General features: G+C 43.1%; 1 protein-coding gene across 12 annotated transcripts in view; it reads right to left on the reverse strand.

Annotated features, from left to right (window-relative positions):
* Positions 1 to 20,965, reverse strand: part of LOC119499098 (E3 ubiquitin-protein ligase RNF31) — a 56,864-nt gene that overhangs the window by 23,214 nt on the left and 12,685 nt on the right. For 4 of the 12 annotated variants that reach the window (XM_037788292.1, XM_037788290.1, XM_037788293.1 and 1 more), the window contains exons 2-11: positions 16,335 to 16,444; positions 16,280 to 16,302; positions 13,630 to 13,828; positions 11,119 to 11,265; positions 7,591 to 7,746; positions 7,175 to 7,231; positions 6,177 to 6,375; positions 5,324 to 5,513; positions 3,213 to 3,343; positions 1,449 to 1,621 (exon numbers count right to left, since the gene is read on the reverse strand). In XM_037788292.1, the coding sequence (XP_037644220.1) occupies positions 1,449 to 1,621; positions 3,213 to 3,343; positions 5,324 to 5,513; positions 6,177 to 6,375; positions 7,175 to 7,231; positions 7,591 to 7,746; positions 11,119 to 11,265; positions 13,630 to 13,827 (1,251 nt within the window). In that variant the 5' untranslated portion in view covers position 13,828; positions 16,280 to 16,302; positions 16,335 to 16,444. Of the gene's footprint in view, positions 1 to 1,448; positions 1,622 to 3,212; positions 3,344 to 5,323; positions 5,514 to 6,176; positions 6,376 to 7,174; positions 7,232 to 7,590; positions 7,747 to 11,118; positions 11,266 to 13,629; positions 13,829 to 14,590; positions 14,642 to 15,496; positions 15,778 to 16,279; positions 16,304 to 16,334; positions 16,445 to 20,965 lie in introns of those variants that run through there. The other 8 variants (XM_037788289.1, XM_037788285.1, XM_037788287.1 and 5 more) reach the window with 5 other exon arrangements.

Below are 20,965 nucleotides of genomic sequence, written 5' to 3' on the forward strand. Positions count from 1 at the left end.
CCGGTTCAAAATGAGACCAAACCTTTCTATGGATGTCAGTTTTTGAGCCACGACAAAGACCAAAATGTGGCCTGTCACAGACTAGGTAAGGCTTGTTTCTGTCTAGCCGATTTAACAGAAACACCTTCTGCTACTGAACCAGTTGTTGATCACTGCGACCCCTACCGGCCGGTCAAGAAGAGTGAGGAGTCAGCCGTCAATGGCGCTATAAAACAGTCAATAAAATAGTTTTTTCAAAGACTGAATCGCCGCAACCACGAGAGGTCCTTGAACATACAGTCGTAAATGAGTACAAAAAATATGAGGCTGATGGGTCCAGTAGTGTGAGAGATTAGCTGCGGACAGACAGACACACTCACAGTTTTTCTAATTCTGTCACATTCAGATCAGGGTTCAGGGTGGTTGGCAGCCCATATTTTCCAAGTGCTCTAGTGTTATTAATGTTGTGACATAATCTTTAAGGGATAGTTAATCTAAAATGGGCAAAAAAGGTGGAAAAACTGATGGAGGTCTGCAGATCTTTGTCCTTCAAGGACCCCTTGAGGGAGCTGCTCAGCAGAAAAGCTTTAGTCAAGGGGTCGATGTGTTTATCCTGCAGCAGACACGAACACAGATCAGGTGAAGTGAGGATTCCTTTTCTGAGATGTTGCTGCAGAGAATAGAATCACTGTGTGTCTCGCTCTAACTAACTCTGAAGGCTGTGTGTGTAAGAAATTGATTTAAAAGGACTTGTTCTCGGAAAGGAAGCTTTTCTGATTACCATGATATTGTGTTTCAGTTTCCTTTGAATGAGCAGGTTTTATTAGTGTATTATTTCTAATATCTGTCTGACACACGGAGAAAAGATAGTTCAGATCTGCTGTGATGTGAAAAAAACACATGAATATTTAATTTTATTAAATATTCATGTGTAAATAAGCAAGAAGCAACCCTTACAGTAAAAAGAAGGCTTCGGTATTATTACCTCCGCCAAGGCTTCGGTATTATTACCTCTGCCAAGGCCGAAGGCCTAGGAAGGAGGTTATGTTTTCAACGGTGTTGGTTTGTTGGTTTGTCCGTTTGGAGGTTTACTCCAAAAGTCTGCGATGGAAATTTTTAGAGGGGTGGGGTGTGGTACAAGGAACAATCCATTCGATTTTGGTGGCAATCCGGATCATGATCCGGCTTCAGTTTTTTTTTTTAATAACTCCGCTCAGCCTGTGCATTAACACCACAGGCTTTTTTCTGTCCAGTTTGAATGAAGTGTTTTACGATGCTCCGCTACGTACAGCTGATCTCAACATAAACAAAAACGTGTGTACTAAATTACATGGCAATCTGTCCAATAATTGATGAGACAGTCTGAACCATTAATGTAAACCTCATGGTAATGATACAGAAAAATCCATACTGCTGGCATGGCTAAAACCAAGCTTTATAAGCAACACACACACAAACAGTTAACTGACTTGGCTGTCAGGGTCACCGGGCATGCCCAGTACTGGTGCTGGTGGTCTTGGGGGAGTGATGGGTGGGTGTGACGGGGTCACCGGAGGTCGTGTGGCCAAACGAGGTCTATCGCACACTTCACACAGAATACTGCTGGCTGCATTCACCATGGTACAGCTCTTACACTGCCACTCTGAGAAGAACACATTCACATACACACACACACACACACACGCACACACAAATGTCAGTTCATTGGATTCACATTACTGTCAGTAACAATCATGTCCTCAACTTTGTATAAATATACCATTTCAAAAGTATCAAAGCTGTGGTGGCCGTTTCTTGCTTTCCTAAGAAGTAAATAAGCTTTGGCCATTGTCAGGTGACAGTGAAAGGGTTAACGCAATTATTATGCAGTGTAGTACCACCAAAATCACTTCACACATCAATGGTCTCTTCCTGATTATACTTATTAAACTAATTAACACATTTTTAAGGCACTACACACTACACGGGGAGGGGGTGTGGCTCAGAGGGTAGAGCAGGTCGTCCACCTAATCGGAAGGTCGGTGGTTCGATCCCCGGCTGCTCCGGGTCACATGTTGATGTGTCCTTGAGCAAGACACTTAACCCCAACTTGCTACCGAAGGCATAGCCATCGGTGTGTGAATGAGTATTTCGATTAGATCCTGATGGGCAAAGTTGGCACCTTAGCAGCCTCTGCCATCAGTGTGTGAATGGGTGAATGCTGACATGTAGTGTAAAGAGCTTTGAGTGGTCGGAAGAATAGAAAAGCGCTATATAAGTCCAAGTCCATTTACTTTTAAGGGAAGTTATTGAATATTTTTCCCATTAAAAATTCACTAAAATTATGCAAAAGCAAATTTTTTCCAAACTAAGTGTTGTAGTACAACTATGAGGAGCTCATTGGTGTGTGAAGTAATTCTGATGGTACTACACTGTATAATACTGAAGTTATTGAATATTTTTCTCTTTTCGGCGTTGCACTTTGTAGACGGTCCCTGACTACTCATCTCACAGCCGGCTGCACATAGAGATCAATGTTATGTGTCCAGCTCGGAGGACAGTTCGTTGTGATTAAAATGAGGTTGTAGCTCGTCGTCTACCTTACTGCAGTTAGAAAGAGCCCTTGTTTGTGTTTTAACAACGTTTCTGTTATGAGTTATTGATCCAGGAAGTTTGAATCTGTCAATATCTTTCCAACTTTACCGAAGTACATCATCTAGGGGGGCTCCGTACATCAGCAATGCGTGGACTGTCAGGAATGATTGGAAGAAGTGCACTATGAAGTAACTCGTTCCCTCGAGTTACTAATTCGAGGGCACGAGTTACTACCTCGAGGAAACGAGTTACTAACTCGATGGAACGAGTTACTACCTCGAGGAAACGAGTTACTAACTCGAGGAAACGAGTTACTAACTCCATGGAACGAGTTACTAACTCGAGGGAACAAGTTACTACCTCGAAGAAACGAGTTACTAACTCGATGGAACGAGCTACTAACTTGATGGAACAACTTCATAAAACTTTTCTCCTAGGGGTATAGTGGGGCTCCGTACAAGTCAACAAGCCTAACAATTTTCTCAATTGTGAAAGCAGGAGTAGTAAATGAAGGGTGGAAGCCAAAGATTTATTTGCTTTTATCTCAGTGTCTATGTGACGGAAGAAAGCTAGGCAGTAGTAGAATAAAGGAGGTGGGATTGGAAACTGGACTGGTTGGGATACTGGAGCTGTGGGATGCACCAAGAGACAACACAGACCAGTGACGGTGGCAGGCGGAGAATCATCTGCTTTGGAGCTGATCAGTTCCAAACGAGGACGCTCGCACTCCTCACACAGCACGTCCTGGACCGAGTTGACCTTAGTGCACTGGAGGCAACGCCAGGAAGAACTGAAACAGGGGAAGAGGGACTTTTATACTGTTGTATCAATTTGTATGGACCGAATATACATCCACACATATTGATTTTGTTCACACACACTTATCATAGTTGTACTATGTCTAACACTTTGACTTCCACTACGGCTACATCCACACTAATCCGTTTTAAAACGGCTAACTTTTGTTTTGTTTATGCCTAACGTCCACACTGCTCTGGCGTTTTTGAGCCCCTAAAACGGAGACGTTTGAAAACGCTGCTGACCCCGTTTTAGTTTTAAAACTCCCGGGTTGCGTTTTAGTCTGGACGGACAGAAACGGAGAGCTTTGAAAGTGATGATACAGACGCCCACGTTCGCTCCTTGATTGGGTCTCATCAGTCATGACGTGCCCTTCCCTGATTCGTCATCCCGTGAACCTTTTCCGGAAGAAAACAAACGACATCAGCCTCGACCACCAGCGGTTAATTCCAACATGGATAACGAGTTACAAGCGTTGTCTCTGCTAGCAGCTGTTGTGCAGTTAATTTCTGTATTTCATAAAGCTACTACTGCCTACATGAGCAGGAGGGAAGCTATTATTTGAGCACTTTGCATCAATTCCCGGGTCCAGCGCTACTTCCTGTTTATACCGGCACGCGCATGCCCAGTGTACATAAATGGTCATGTGATGTGTGTCTTTAGGCCCTTAAACGCTCATCTGGACGGAGATTGTGTTTGTTTTAAAACCGTATTAGTGTGGATGCAGTCTACTGTACGTCTAAACTGTCACTAGAGTTTGCTCGATCATATTCCTGACTGTTTCCATTCACATATTTTTCTGTGCATTTTGAAGTATCATATTAAAAAAGCTGCGTGGAAACAGCAAAATTTGAAAAATCTTCCTCAACTGAGCAAAAAAATGTTACGCTCGCTTGAGGTGGTTTTTGCCTTTGTCGACAAAGAGGTGATGCGCTAAACGGATTTATAGAAACGCTTTGCCGAAACAATTCTGACGTAGTGAACATTTAACTCCCATAATGCGTGAATGCTTGTCTTCGTCCCCAGACGGCATAAAACCATAGACTGTATATAAGAAATGGACGATGTTACTGTGACCTCACCCACTGTTTTTTGGACTGACGTTTTGAAGCCTCGAATTCTGCATTTTGACCGTCGCCATCTTGTTTTTTTTGCAGCCAGAAGAGACACGAGCCTCTGAGCACAACTGAACGCTGAATAAGACGTTTTCAGGCAACCAAAAAGGTTATGATTAACTGTCGTGAACTGAAAACACACTGTGAAAGGGTTAAAGTTCTAAACTCCCAGACGCCACGCCCTACAGCATCCCCTGCTTTATGATCTATTTGACTCTAAATGGGACCATCATTTACTAAATGAACATCATGCTATATTGAAGAAGACTTGAAAATAGTGATTAAGACTATAAACTCATGTTTACAATGTTTACTGAGGTAATAAATCAAGTGAGAAGTAGGCTCATTTTCTCATAGACTTCTATACAACCAGGCTTCTTTTAGCAACCAGAGGAGTCGCCCCCTACTGGCTGTTAGAAAGAATGCAAGTTTAAGGCACTTCAGCATTGGCTTCACTTTTCAGACCATGAGGTTGCTGACTTCATAAGACATGGTCAATACTAGCTGACATGAAAGAACAATTAAAACTTGCCCTGTTGTACGTGGGTTCTGGTTCACAACCTCTTCTTCTTCTTCTACTCTGTTTACTGGCGGATTACAGCCATGTGTAGCCTATATTGCCATCTTCTGACCAAACTACACCGTAGCCGAGTTTATTCCAAACTCCAGTTGATGGAAACACGCCTAATTAGCATTTCTTTTTTCGCAACATTTCAAAAGTTGGCTTAAAATTCGCTAGACAATTGAATGGAAACAGCTGTCGCCTGTAACCTACAGAATTCGATTGGTTGAGCTCTTGTTTAGAGCGATAAAAACCCTGAAAAGAAGCAGGGTGTTACCATTTTCTGTTGCCTTACCTGTGACTGTTCCTGTTTTGGAATGATGAAAATGATGATGACGACGACGACGATGATGAGACAGCTGTTCGACGGTGGTTGGACCTCTCAGGGTAGGAATGGTACAGTCTGTCACATTCGCAGCAGAGCCCCTGGAGGCAGGTGAGGCAGTGGGCAGAGATACGGAATATTCCACAGATAGTGCAGTTCTCTGAAACACAGATAACAATTTACTGTGACAAACACTGTCACATTACTTTTTACTAGAATCTGTGACAATTCACAGATTATATTATCACAAAATCAAGATATATAATATCTATATATCTATACTACAGTATACAGTATACAGTGCACAAATACAAAGTACCATTCCAGTGTCCCAAAACAGTATGTCTACAGTATGTCTCAGTGTATCAGTAACTAAAAAAGTGCATTTGTTTGAGTAACCATAATCCTGCTATTTGCCAGAGCGTAAACAAGAGTAGAGTAAAATTAGTTTGTCAACTATTAAATTAATCAACAACTATTTTGATAATCGATTAATCGGTTTGAGTAATTGTTTAATTTTCGGATTCTGGTTTCTTTCCTCCTCTATGACAGTAAATTGATTATCTTTGAGTTGTGGACAAAACAAGACATTTGAGGACGTCATCTTGGGCTTTGGGAAACAATGATCGACATTTTTCACCATTTTCTGACATTTTATAGACCAAACAACTAATCGATTAATCGAGAAGTCAGAGTCAGAGGTCAAGGGACAGTCCATGTCCACGACATATATGTCGTGGACATGGACTTATATATAATAACCCTACAAATTAATACACTAACCAAGTAGTCAACGCAGTAAAATAGTGCTTTCTGTCCTCACCTGGGTGTTTGTTCGAGGAGGTGGAAAAGACCTGAATGGACCTGAGACTTTGGTGTTTGGTGGACAGGGACTGGCCACGAATGCCCTCCCTGGAGGAGCGATGGTGGAGGGGGAACGCCAGAGACTTGGTCTGACCGTCTGAATGGCATGAAGAGGAGGAGAAGTGGCAGACCACAGCGTCAGTGTTGAGACCCACATCCTGAGAGGAGAGAAGCGAGGGTAAATCTGACTTGAAGAATTGGTACTATACAGGTCATCATAGATTTTAAATATCCATATTGTATCCCTTCGCCAACAAGTCAAGTTGCAGTGTACATTCATGTCTCTCCAGAATGTCACCACTTCATCATTTTATCCTGTGAAGACATGTGTGTGTGAACTTCTCATAAATAGCGTATGAATTCTTGAGTTATGGCCAAAAATGTGTTTTGTGAGGTCACAGTGACCTTTGACCTTTGACCACCAAAATCTAATCAGTTCATCCTTTAGTCCAAGTGGATGTTTGTGCCAGATGTAATGAAATTCCCTCTTGGCGTTCTTGAGATATTTTTTTCAAAAAAATGGAACATGGACATAAGGTCACAGTCTCAGCATTATACTATTGAACTATTCATTGATGGATTCATATTTCATTTGTAAATTCTTTTTATAATTCTTCTTTTTATTGCCCATTAAAATGTCAAATAATGAATTATGTTACATTAATTAATGTATTAATGCCTATTGTATTTTATATACATTCATTCAAAATCCTTAAAAAAAGAAATGAATGTTAAAATAATCGCATTTAAAAAATAAAAAAATGTTCTAAGGAAACGTGGAAACCCTAAAATCTCTTTATTGCATATGCAGCCTGTTATAAAGTTTCATAAGAATCAGAATGGTATTCCGTTCGCTCAAAACATTCCTGGGATGAACCGGGGTGTGTTCTTTAATTAAAAATGTAACGCGTAGCATGGAAGAGATGAAAGGTATGATGGTAGTATGATGGACTTTACCTTGTGTCTCAGTGTAGGAATGATTCTCTCATAGAACTCCGGGTGGGGATGAGCCTCCTGGGATCAAACCAAATAAATTCAATAAATGCATTTTTATTTCAAGTCTAGCAAAAGGTGCAATGCACTACGGATACACATATAGGGTTATGATAGAGCTGGAACGAATAAAGCAGCTTATGACTACATAATCACCATAATCACCTGATAAATCATTTATAAAATATAAAGTTCTTACAGCTTCTTTGGCTCTATAGAAACAGTTTGAAACAGTAAGAACGGTCCTGGAGCAAACACAAACAGTTATTCAGAGTGCTCATGCCACTGCTGCCAACAGAAGACGCAGTGGAATCATTGTTCCCGAGAAAATCAGTGAAGTGTGAGTAGCTAATAGGAATGCAGAAATTGCAAAAACACACCTTAATAAGCATTTCTAGCTCCATCCTCAGACTCATCACTTCTAGTGTTACTGCAGCAACTCGGCCCACATCGGGATCCGTGACATCATCGGGGAAGCTGAGCCCGTCTGGCTGCTGATTGGAGTAACCATAGAGACAGAGCACTGCTCGTCCTCCCTGGGAGTGGAGAGAGCAAACAGGATGTAATGTGAACTCAACTCTTTTCGTTTACTTTCCATAAAAAGTTGAGTGTGAAGTTAGAGGATCTTCATGTAGAAGTTCTGTCAGTCAGCACGGGAAATCATTCCTTTAGATCGAGTGTAAAAGGGAGATTGAGAGGATAGAGAGGAACTTGTAGCCGTTTTGGGCCAGGATAAAGATCAGGGGTCTCATTTATAAAACAGTGCGTAGGATCCACACTAAAAATGTAAGTGCGCACAAAAGCCGAAAATGGCGTGCGCCAAAAAAAATCTGACTTATAAAACTGTGCGTACGCAGTGCCGGTATATCCACCAGCACCATTCAGCATGTTACCAGTGTCACTGCAGTGTTTATATCTTTACAGCAATCGGATTTATCGATTCACAACTTGCCAAAATGATCAAGACAATCAATAAAATCCACCACGCTGGATATCATTAGAGAAAAGAAGTTTAAAAGGTGAACACAATTTATTTATTTAAGTTAAGTTATTAAGTTTTTATAGTGAACTTGTCCTGCATTATGATTAGGACTGATAATGATAATAAGGATATGGAGAGTAATGATTGTGTGAGAGCTGTCACTGGTTTTATTTCCCCACTTTGTTTATTTAAACTCTCCATACTGGTGGAGATGTGCCGGGTGGAGGTGACTGCAGGAAGCAGAGTGTGTGTGGCGCACCACGGTGGCGCACTGGAGACAGTCTGATAGTTGCATATAGCTGTTTCATTTTGTCTATATGTATACTGTATCTGTCCCTTTCTAATAAACCATAAATAAATTAATAAGTCACGTCATCACTGCAGCGATTTTACACAACAACTTTATGAAAACGAATATGGTACTTGGTGATATCTGCACACTATTAGAAGATATTATTAAAACTATTGGCGCTCTGTTTTGCCATTCTTTAATGTTATTTGATATATTCTTGGATTTCTACAACCGATGATGATGATTTCAACAGCTGCTCCACAGCTGACTGCGACTGTCAGTAATCCGGCCCGATCTCCTCTGAGCTCCGGAGGTGGAGGACGTGATGGTGACACAGCGCTGATATTCAGCAGCATTTCATTTGAGTTGGCTGATATATTTTATATTTGTAAGGTGCTTATGGAATAGTTATGGCTCACTAGCACAAATAACACTGCTGTTTTAAATGTTTATGATAAAGTGGATATAAGTATGAAGTGAAGTTAAATGTGTGAGAGGCATCATTATACGTATAATGACATTTAATGTCTACAGTCCGGCATCAATTCACCACCTCACCATCTGCGTCTCCAGTTTCCCCTGCCTCGGTGTCTCCATAATGTGCGTACGCATGGGTCAAAGTTTCCGTACCGGTGCGCACATTCTCCCGTCAAGTTTGTTTTTATAGATCACAACTGTTGCGTGGGAAGTGGCGTACGCACATTTCAGGCCCCGTTTTGTGCGTACGCAACGGTTCTAAATGAGACCCCAGGACAGGATCAGAATAAGAAGGGGACAGGTTCAGGACAGGCTTGGAACAGGTTTCAGCGCAGTTTTGCGAGAGGATTGGGACAGGTCTGGGACAAGATCAGGACACGTTCAGGGCAGGTTCAAGTAAAGCTGGGCTATGAACAATCTCGAAAATTTTGAGGATAAAATCTTCCATGATAACCATGATACATGTATGAGATTTATTTTTAGATAGAGTTATTTTTGAATCAGTTTTCATTTACTTTACAAAAACACTAGTAGCCTTGGCTTGACTCGGTTTGACTCGGTTTGGCAGGTATTTCCATTTCCATATCAACAGGCCTACCTGCTTAAGGGTGTGTGTGTGTAACCACGGCTGTGACTAGTGGTCAAAGGAGCGGCTACAAATCAGTGGATAAAAAGCTTTTATTATAAAGCAGCAAAGTCCGTGTTGGGATATCATCGGCAAAAACTTAACACAACTCAACAACATAAAATAAGCAAATATCGGGAAGTACATACAGGGTTGTTTGGAGCATCACAATCGACGCAAAACGACTTATTTCACAACCAGAATTTGATCATTTCAGTCCGATAACATTTGGAAAGTCTAGAATAGCCGCACGATTTTATTTATTTATTTTATCCCCATTCAAGGTAGCATAGGGCTAACAGGAAGTTAGCCAGCTCGGCCAGCGGAAGTCTTCAAAAGTAGCACGCAGTAGGTAAACCAGAATTGTCCCTCAATGACCCAACCGATCTGTTCTGATAATAAATGATTATATATTATAAACCATATTTAACCTTCTGCTTTCTTTAGGGTTCTGTCCTATAAGGAGAATACTCTTAAAACTGTAAATTGACCGATCCTAAGTCCCGCTCCCCTTAGTTACTGTTGCTAGGTCGGACAAATTTGACAAAAAGAAACACACCAATGCTGACTGTGTGTATTAGAGCGGCTCCTCCTCCAGCCTTTCTGTGTCCCCGCAGGGAGCCGACACCGACACCACGCTGCTGGAGGCCCAGGCCGTATCGCTGGGCCCGCTGGAGGGAAGGGAGGCACGGGAGAACCAGAACCAGGACTGTCAGACCCTGCTGTTGAAATATTTTCACTTTGATTCTGTGTGTTCTCTTTGGTCCAGATGTCAAGCAAACATCAGTCGGTCCTCTCCCACTCTCGTTAACCTGTCGTTAAACTGTGTCCATCTAAACAAATGCCCACGCAGGCAGCCTGTGTTTTGTTTCTCTTGGAAAGGTCCGAGACCGCCTCTCTCACAAGCGGTCTCTGACCGGTTGTTTTGGTCCGCACCAGAGTACGATTACTGTTGGCTTTTGAGAGCACCCTAAGTATAACAGGAAAGGGGAAAGTTGACAGAGATTTTGCCGGGTTCTGAGGTTGACCAAATGTTATTGTAGCATAGAGTGAAAAGGGGCGGCACTTAGGAACGGCATTATTGTTATTATTCTTATCACACATATATCGTGATAAATATTGACATTGACCAATACAAAAAAAAGTATCGTGATAACATTTTTGGCCACATCGTCCAGCCCTAGGTTCAGGGAAGGACCAGGACAGGTCCAAGATAACATTCAGGGCTGCACACCATCTGAACAATGACTGCTCTGTGCCAAATGGAGGAGTCAGAGAGAATAATGAACACTCACATTCCTGCCAACTATCATTGACTATACTGTCAGTCGGTCAATATTTTAGACTTATGAATACAGGCATTAGGAGACTGACTAAACATGCCATCAGTGGGTCATGAAGGCCTGTACGTAAAGATCTACTCAGTCGTCTGTTTTGTATTACTTCCTTTTAAGTTCTTTCAATACCTAGCAGATTTTTATTGAGCACTTGTAATACTCTACTATACTCTATAATAATGTGTTTTTTGTTACCTGAATAGCATCAACGGTGGCCCTGAACACCGGGTTGTTGTGTTTCACGGTCCTCCAGTACTTTGGCCTGTTGGGATTGGTCAAATTACAGCCGTACTTTTCGAGGATGTTCAGTGCTGTAGACAAGCGCTGGAGAGATGCGAGGGTCTGAAGAAGAAACACAGAGAACAGGACATTTGGCCTAAATAGTTATAGTAGTTAAATAGTTTCAAGGTTAAAGTTCAATCTGAAATAGAGACATGTAATTCATCTCAAATCCACCCACACCTACAGGTGTTTTGGCTCTGTAGAGCTGTTTACTCCAACTGAGTTGAGATTTTGTATTGGTCTGAATAGAGAACAGATGTAACACAACAAATTTAAAATGAAAACGTTCCTAATTTCTTCTGTCTATTCTTCCTCAATCTACTCAACTAATTATTGGAAAGAAAGCAAATAAAGGCATTTCCCAGAATGTCAAACTATTCCTTTAGCTGTGGTAATACTGGGGCTGTCAATCGATGAAAATATTTAATTGCGATTAATCGCATGATTGTCCATAGTTAATCGCGATGATTCGCACATTTTTTATCTGTCCAAAATGTACCTTAAAGGGAGATTTGTCAAATATTTAATACTCTTATCTACATTAACGACACAAAAAAAAGACAAATATGGTCCAGAAACCCTCACAGGTACTGCATTTAGCATATCAATATGCTCAAATCATAACATGGCAAACTGCAGCCCAGCAGGCAACAACAGCTGTCAGTGTGTCAGTGTGCTGACTTGACTATGACTTGCCCCAAACTGCAATGGGTTCTGGGTACCCATAGAACCCATTTTCATTTACATATCTGGAGGTCAAAGGTCAAGGGACCCCTCCAAAATGGCCATAACAGTTTTTCCTCATCAAAATTTAGCGTAAGTTTGGAGCACTATTTAACCTCCTTGACTACCTGTAAAATGAGCCCGCTACCACTTAAAAATCGCAAGTTGCGTTAATGCGTTATTATCGCGTTAACTTTGACAGCCCTTGATATTACGTTTAAATTATGTTGGTATACCTGTTTCTTATTTTTATAAAACATCACGAGGGTCATCTTTTATCAGGACCAGTTCATCTTAAAACCATGAAAAACAACAACCTATTGAGACGTCTTTGTAATACAAAACCATCAGTTATGTTGCTCTATCCTGGTGTCGGCGCAGGACGTTGAACGTAGCGTTGCACCGGCAAACTACTTTTCTTTGCCCTTATTCTTACTTGCAATTTTTAGGTGGTAGCGGGCTCATTTTAAAAGGTAGTCAAGGAGGTTAAACAACGCTCCAAACTTGCGCTAAATTTTGGCGAGGAAAAACTGTCATTGCCATTTTCAAAGGGGTCCCTTGACCTCTGACCTCAAGATATGTGAATGTAAATGGGTTCTATGGGTACCCACGAGTCTCCCCTTTACAGACATGCCCACTTTATGATAATCACATGCAGTTTGGGGCAAGTCATAGTCAAGTCAGCACACTGACACACTGACAGCTGTTGTTGCCTGTTGGGCTGCAGTTTGCCATGTTGAGCATATTTTTAATGCTAAATGCAGTACCTGTGAGGTTTTCTGGACAATATCTGTCATTGTTTTGTGTTAATTGATTTTCAGTAATAAATATATACATATATTTGCGTAGAGTAGCATATTTGTCCACTCCCATGTTGATAAGAGTTTTAAATACTTGACAAATCTCCCTTTAAGGTACAAATAAAGTATAAAGCGATTAACAGAATCAAGGTGTTGATATTATGAGGTGCTGAGGGCCACCCTTATAGCACTATGCTGATGCAAATGTTAATGTTTTGGAAACTTTTCCCTGATCAGGCTCTGAATGATCCGCTTGAACTCCATGCTCTCTGGAGTCGGAGCATCATAGGACAGCTCCAAACCAGAGCTGGAGCTCGTACGGAACACAATCAAGATCATGGGGAGGAGGACTGAGCTTATTTAGTCCGGACCGGCTGTTGGCTCTCTGATTTTACTTTCAGCAATGTATTATCTGCAGAGAGTTGCTCATATTTGACTTCCAGCTGTTTCAGTGTCCGCGGCTTCAGTTTTCCAAATGTGGTCACAGATTTCTCACCTCATCCGTACCAGAAACCATACAAACATTTTTAGTGGACCGCAAGGCTGCAAGTTGAAACTGACTGTACTAGATCATTTACAGTGAAGGCACATTTTATTTGAATGGTCTCACTTTTCCAAGCCTCCTTCATAAAACATCCAGAGCTTGCTGCAGAGCTGTAAACAGAGTAACAGAACTGTTCTCACAACAGTAGTAAAACCAAGCGATGCTGCTGTCAGTGACGGTAGTTAAAGTATAACGAAGCCAACATGTAATTTTATTTTATTGTTTACCGAGACAACGCACATTGATCAGCATCGACGTTGTTAGCCTAATGATCTACAATCCTTCTCCGTGTGGATGGATGTTAAATTGGATGTATTTCCAGGTGGGGATATTGTATGTGCACTTGTTCTCTCTCACCTCCTTCCTGTTGCTGCCAAAGCTGTTCTCTATGACCATGGTCTCTGCGGTGATGTGGCAGTATTTGGAGCAGGGCGGTAAGGGCAGATTAGCCATAGACATCACCCCGATCCGCACCTCCACTACCCGGCCACCAGAGTACAGACACACTTCAGCCCGACTCCGCACCTCCTGCAGCTGCTCCGACAGGGATGGCATTCTACACACACACACACACACAAACGCACAAACGCACGCACACGCACACGCACACAGCGTGTCAGTGACTGAAATTCACATGTAATTACTTGAGATAAAAACCATACGGATGCATCTACACAAAGTCACACACATTTAATAAAGATTCTGATATCACGCCGACTCGTCTTCCTTGGCAATAATCCAAAATCAGATGGAACAATCCCATTGGCTTTTTGTCGAGGGAACCAAGGGAGATTCTGACTAACTTCCTGGTGGGATTTAATGCCACTAATTTCTTTAACACATTAACGCAAATTGCGATTTTTAGCTAGAGTTAAGATCCTGGCATCATATGAAACTAGAAAAACCTAATGAATCCATCGTTACCAACCTATAGCTTGTCGCAAAGGAGGTTAAATAACGCTCCAAACGTACGCTAAATATTGGCGAGGAAAAACTGTCATGGCCATTTTCAAAGGGGTCCCTTGACCTCTGACCTCAAGATATGTGAATGAAAATGGGTTCTATGGGTACCCACGAGTCTCCCCTTTACAGACATGCCCACCATGTTATGATTTGGGCATATTTTTTACAATGAATGCAGTCCCTGTGAGGCTTTCTGGACAATATATGTCATTGTTTTGTGTTGTTAATTGATTTACAATAATAAATATATGCATAAATTTGCATAAAGCAGCATATTTGTCCCCTCCCATGTTGATAAGAATATTAAATACTTGATAAATCTCCCTTTAAAAAGGGACTGTTTGTAACTTCTTACACGTATAAATCACCGTTTTCCGTGTCTTGTGAAGTGACGGGGCTCCACAGCGAGTTACGTTATCGTCTCTGACCGGGTGCCGGTGTCTCCCGTTCCCTCAGGCTGCGGTCGGGAGGCTGAGGCAGGAAAAGCCAACACTAGGATCAGCAGTGATTCATGGAGAGACCTTCGTCTGGTCAGCTAACATTACTGCCAAGCAGCTGAAATATACTGTAGAGTGATATTGTGGTTTTAGCTGACGTGTGTCGCCTCACTGTTTTGACCGATGCTCGTTCATGTCTATTTAGAGCGAGCACAAGTGCGACCCCGACGCTGACTTTCGTTGACTTAACGGCCACAACGTGTCGCTGTTAACAAGCATTTCTGATTCTTACAAACAATTCCTTTAAATACTTGACAAATCTCCCTTTAAGGTTTATTTTGAACAGATAAAAATGCAATTAATTTGCGATTTCTAAATATTTTAATCGATATCAGTATATAATGTATAGATTCAGGGACCACCTGAGCCATGTGCATTAATAATAATAATAATAATAATTTGTTTTCTTTAATGCAATCCATTAAGATGATTGTAGCTCAGTCAGATGTACAGGATGCTGGACTTGTTTCAGAAGTCCTGCTGCTATAGGTGGATGTCATTGTCACATGATCAGCAGGTTGAACCAGCAGTGAGACGGTAGAAAGAGTTCCTGATGTGAAGATGTATCCTGCAGTAGCTGGAGAGACATCCAGACATGCAGACATGGAGCGTTATTAGCTACCAAATGTAGAGCCTCAACACCGACACGTCGTTCCACCTGAACGTCACAGCTACAGCTCGGTGGATATATCGGTGTTGTGTGACGGTGGTGACGGTGGTGACGGTGGTCGGTAGGTAGGCTACATGCTGCTGCTGCTGCCTACCTCTGGTCTACCGGAACACCACGGTGCAGTCCCGGTGTGCTGCTGCTGCTCTTCTTCTCCTCCACGGTTCCTCCTTCAGCACGCTGCTTTCATTCCCAGCCAGCTACGAGCTCCCGGTACATCCACCGTAATGTCAGCTGCTCAGTCAGCACGGTACCGGGGGACGTTAAACCGAGCCTACTGGGACCACGGACCGCCAGTGGGTGATGTCCGGTGTATAGTCATGGTTGTAGTCCACAGCGGGCTCTCCTCTCCTCCTCTCTCCTCCTCCTCTCCTCCAGCTGGAGCAAAACATGGTCGCAGCGTAGGTGACGTCACTCATTAGTTCTGAACGGACGTGTTGTGTTTTATGTTTTTTTTATTTTTAAATAATACTTTATTACAAAAGTTCAATACAATATTTGTTATTTTAATATTTTTCATTACAATTCTGCAAAATATTTTATAGTATAAAAATAATATAAAAATAAATTATACAACAAATAAACTGTATGGAATGGAAAAGATGAATAAAAACAAAACAAAATTAAAAAAAACGAAAAAACAAACAAAAAACATTTGGGGGCTGCTAAAAAAATAAAAATAAATGACCAACGGTCGTGTTATATGTCATTTATCAATTTCAAAAATTGGATCAAAAGAACATGACTGCACACTGTTCACCCATGTGTACACCCCCCCTACACAATCATATTACATATGTGGTGTTCGGGTCCACTGGACCCGAGGGAAATATATGTGTGGAAATTGTAGGTGCTGTGTACCTTCACTCTGTCCTCTTACCTGGGCCTGCTGTCAGTGTGTGTGTGTGTGTGTGTGTGTGTGTGTGTGTGTGTGTTGTACCTCTGCAGCCGGTGGTCTCTCAGTATTCTGTAGTTGATGAACTGAGTGATGGGGGCGTCTCAGCAGACGAGCGGAGACAGACTCCGTCCAATCGGCTTCAGAAGACTGAAAGACACAGCAGAATAAATCAAACATGTCACATAAAAAAACAGTGTATGATTTCTGCCCTAAAGGGACACCAGAGGGAAACTTAGTGGATGCTCTGCTGTGAATTCAGGACATGACCTAAACCCTGAATTTAACCCTAATAATCCCAATCCTCACTCCAACACTGAACAGGTTTTACTCTCAGCCTTGCCCCATGAATAGTGTGTGCAGCCCACTGATCCTTAACTGTTGTAGACAGTTCAACAATGCAACTTTGTCTGAAAGTTAAATTTTGTGAACTTGTTTGGCTTTTGATGACCACCAACTGAAAGCCCTGTCTGGTGTACTTTGCTTTTTATTCACCCTATTAAAGGGGTCTGCAACCTGCGGCCCCAGAGCCTCATTAGCTCCTCTCCAGTGGCTCCCTGTGGATTTTTAATAAAATTAGTGGAAATGAATAACTGTTTTTTTTGTTTACATTTTCATTTTTTTATTTATCATTGTTGTAGGTCTATGGTACGATGGTACAACGGATTATTAGGGCCACATTGAGGAAAAAAAAAAAATCTGACATTTCCAGAATAAAGTCATAATATTATTAAGTAGTATATTTTACGTGTTATTTACTTTTTTTCTCGTAAATTTATGCTGTGTGTTTTTCTAAAAAAGTCTTCAATAAAAGACAAATAATTGAATTTCTGCTTAGCTGTCTTATAATTTTCTGTCGGAGCTGTAAATAGAAAAGAAATACATAGAAAAGTTGTTTTACTAGTGTTTTTCACGTGGAAACCATCAGTCCTAGCATGTGAGTTGTAGTCATGAAATAGGTAGTGGATAAGGTAATCACTATTCACATTCACTTAAAATACATATTATAAATGAATATAACTAGTTGTGAAGCCGCAAGTAAAGTAAAATAACAAAAAGAGCAGCTATCTTAAAAAAAATAAATAAAGTATTTTACCAAAAGTTTGCTAATACTAATATACAAAATAATTCATGTAAATAGTAGCAGCACATACAGAACAGATATAAATGGTACAATACAGATACACACATACACAATTAAAGGGCATACATAAGTGCTGAAGCTGCGGCGGTGAGCTGTGGTTTTAAGGTCTTAGGTGCCTCAAGGGGCGGCAACCCTCGAACACCGTGGTGGACACCGGTGGTCAGGGAAGCCGTCCGACTGAAGAAGGAGGCCTTCCGGGATATGTTATCTCGGAGGTCTCCGGAGGCAGTTGCAGGGTACCGACGGGCCCGAAGAGCAGCAGCCACTGCCGTGACGGAGGCAAAGCAGCGGGTGTGGGAGGAGTTCGGAGCAGCCATGGAGAAGGACTTTCGGTCGGCACCAAAGTGCTTCTGGAAAACCATCCGGCACCTTAGGAGGGGGAAACGGGGAACCATCCAAGCTGTGTACAGTAAGGATGGGACACTGTTGACCTCAACTGAGGAGGTAATCGGGCGGTGGAAGGAGCACTTTGAGGAACTTCTGAATCCGACCAATACGCCCTCTATGGTAGAGGCAGAGCTGGAAGCTGATGGGGGACCATCATCAATTACCCTGGTGGAAGTCACTGAGGTAGTCAAACAACTCCACAGTGGCAAAGCCCCGGGGGTTGATGAGATCCGCCCAGAAATGCTGAAGGCTCTGGGTGGGGAGGGGCTGTCTTGGATGACACGTCTCTTCAACACCGCGTGGAAGTCGGTGACAGTGCCTAAGGAGTGGCAGACCGGGGTGGTGGTTCCCCTTTTCAAAAAGGGGGACCAGAGAGTGTGTGCCAATTACAGGGGTATCACACTGCTCAGCCTCCCTGGTGCTGGAAAGGAGGGTTCGGCCGATAGTCGAACCTCAGATCGAAGAGGAACAATGCGGATTCCGTCCTGGCCGTGGAACAACGGACCAGCTCTTCACTCTCGCAAGGATCCTGGAGGGGGCCTGGGAGTATGCCCATCCAGTCTACATGTGTTTTGTGGACTTGGAGAAGGCATATGACCGGGTCCCCCGGGAGATACTGTGGGGGGTGCTGCGGGAGTATGGGGTGAGGGGGGCACTTCTCAGGGCCATCCAATCCCTGTACGCCCAAAGCGAGAGCTGTGTTCGGATCCTCGGCAAAAAATCGGACTCGTTTCTGGTGGGGGTTGGCCTCCGCCAGGGCTGCACTTTGTCACCAATCCTGTTCGTGATATTCATGGACAGGATATCGAGGCGTAGTCGGGTGGAGGAGGGTTTGCAGATCGGTGTGCTGCGGATCGCATCGCTGCTTTTTGCAGATGATGTGGTCCTGTTGGCATCATCGGTCTGCGACCTCCAGCACTCACTGGATCGGTTCGCAGCCGAGTGTGACGCAGTCGGGATGAGAATCAGCACCTCTAAATCTGAGGCCATGGTTCTCAGCTGGAAACCGGTGGATTGCCTACTCCGGGTAGGGAATGAGTCCTTACCCCAAGTGAAGGAGTTTAAGTATCTCGGGGTCTTGTTCGCGAGTGAGGGGACGATGGAACGTGAGATTGGTCGGAGAATCGGAGCAGCAGGGGCGGTATTGCATTCGCTTTACCGCACCGTTGTGACGAAAAGAGAGCTGAGCCGGAAGGCAAAGCTCTCGATCTACCGTTCAATCTTCGTTCCTACTCTCACCTATGGTCATGAGGGTTGGGTCATGACCGAAAGAACGAGGTTGCGGGTGCAAGCGGCCGAAATGGGTTTCCTCAGGAGGGTGGCTGGCGTCTCCCTTAGAGATAGGGTAAGAAGCTCAGTCATCCGTGAGGGACTCGGAGTAGAGTCCTTGCTCCTTTGTGTCGAAAGGAGCCAGTTGAGGTGGTTCGGGCATCTAGCACGGATGCCTCCTGGGCGCCTCCCTTGGGAGGTGTTCCAGGCACGACCAGCTGGGAGGAGACCACGGGGAAGACCCAGGACTAGGTGCAGAGATTATATCTCTACTCTGGCCTGGGAACGCCTCGGGATCCCCCAGTCAGAGCTGGTTAATGTGGCCCGGGAAAGGGAAGTTTGGGGTCCCCTGCTGGAGCTGTTGCCCCTGTGACCCGATCCCGGATAAGCGGTTGAAGATGGATGGATGGACATAAGAGCATAAATATATGTATATATTGATTGTGTCTATATCTGTGTGTATATGTATATACACACAGATATAGACACAATCAATCAATAGGTGGAGCTAGTTTTAACTTTGTAAGTTCTGATACAATTTATATCATTTTTTGGATGGTTTTTTTTAGCTTTTCTCTATATTATTGGATAATTAAATTTTGTTATTGAAATGAACCTGCGCTTGGAATAAGGACTTTGTCACCAACCGACCGCAGACGGTGAAACTTGGTGTCCACCGATCCTCTTCCCTCTCACTCAGCACCGGCTCTCCTCAAGGCTGTGTGCTGAGCCCGCTACTCTATGCACTCTACACCCATGACTGCACTCCATCCCACCCCAAAAAACACTGTCATCAAATCTGCAGACGACACCACCGTGGTCGGGCTCATCTTGAAAGGAGACGAGACGATCTACAGGGACGAGGTCCAGCGACTGACGGCATGGTGTGCAGGCAATAACCTGGCTCTCAACACAGTAAAAACAAAAGAAATCATCATGGACTTCAGAGGACACCGTGCGGACCCTGCCCCACTCCACATCCACGGAGACTGCGTGGAAAGGGTCCCGACCTTCAAGTTCTTGGGCATCCACATCAGGGAGGAGCTCTCCTGGTCCACTAACACCACAGCGACAGTGAAGAAGGCACAGCAGCGTCTACACTTCCTGAGGCTACTCAGGAAAAACAAACTGGGACAGAAGCTGCTAGTGGCCTTCTGTCGCTCTGCCATCGAGAGCATACTGGCGTATGGCATCACAGTGTGGTACGCTGGGTGCTCGGCTGCGGACAAGAGAGCTCTCCAGAGGGTCATAAAGTCAGCCCAGAAGATTGTTGGCTGCCCTCTCCCTCCCTGGAGGACATTTCAAGTTCCCGCTGCCTCAACAGAGCCAAAAACATTATCAAGGACTCCTCCCACCCAGCACAACAACTATTTAACCTGTTGCCCTCCGGCAGGCGCTACAGGTCCATCAGAGCTCACATCACCAGACTCACAAACAGTTTCTTTCCCTGGGCCATAAGAACTCTAAACTCTGTCAAACAGTAAATACCTCATACCTGTGCAATAATTATATTTTATTAGTGAAATAGCTACACTATTTATACAAAGTTTTTTTTTTTTTTAATTGCACTGATCCAGAGAAGCATTCCAAACACATGTGTATTATGTGGGGAATGAATGGATACTGTGAATGTTGTGAATGTTATGGAGGAATGAATGAGTATTGTAGTTGTCTGTTGTTTTTATTTATCTATTTTTAACTGCACTGAGCTGGAGAAGCCTCCACATTTCGTTGTACCCTGTACAATGACAATAAAGCTTTCTATTCTAAAACAAACTGGCGCCTACATAGCTATTTGTACGTGTGTGTGTGTGTGTGTTTGTGTGTATGTGTTTTCAGTAGTTAAAGGTGCAGAGCCAGTAGAGGGAACC

The sequence above is a fragment of the Sebastes umbrosus genome, chromosome 12 (assembly GCF_015220745.1).
Source record: "Sebastes umbrosus isolate fSebUmb1 chromosome 12, fSebUmb1.pri, whole genome shotgun sequence".
NCBI lineage: Eukaryota > Metazoa > Chordata > Actinopteri > Perciformes > Sebastidae > Sebastes > Sebastes umbrosus.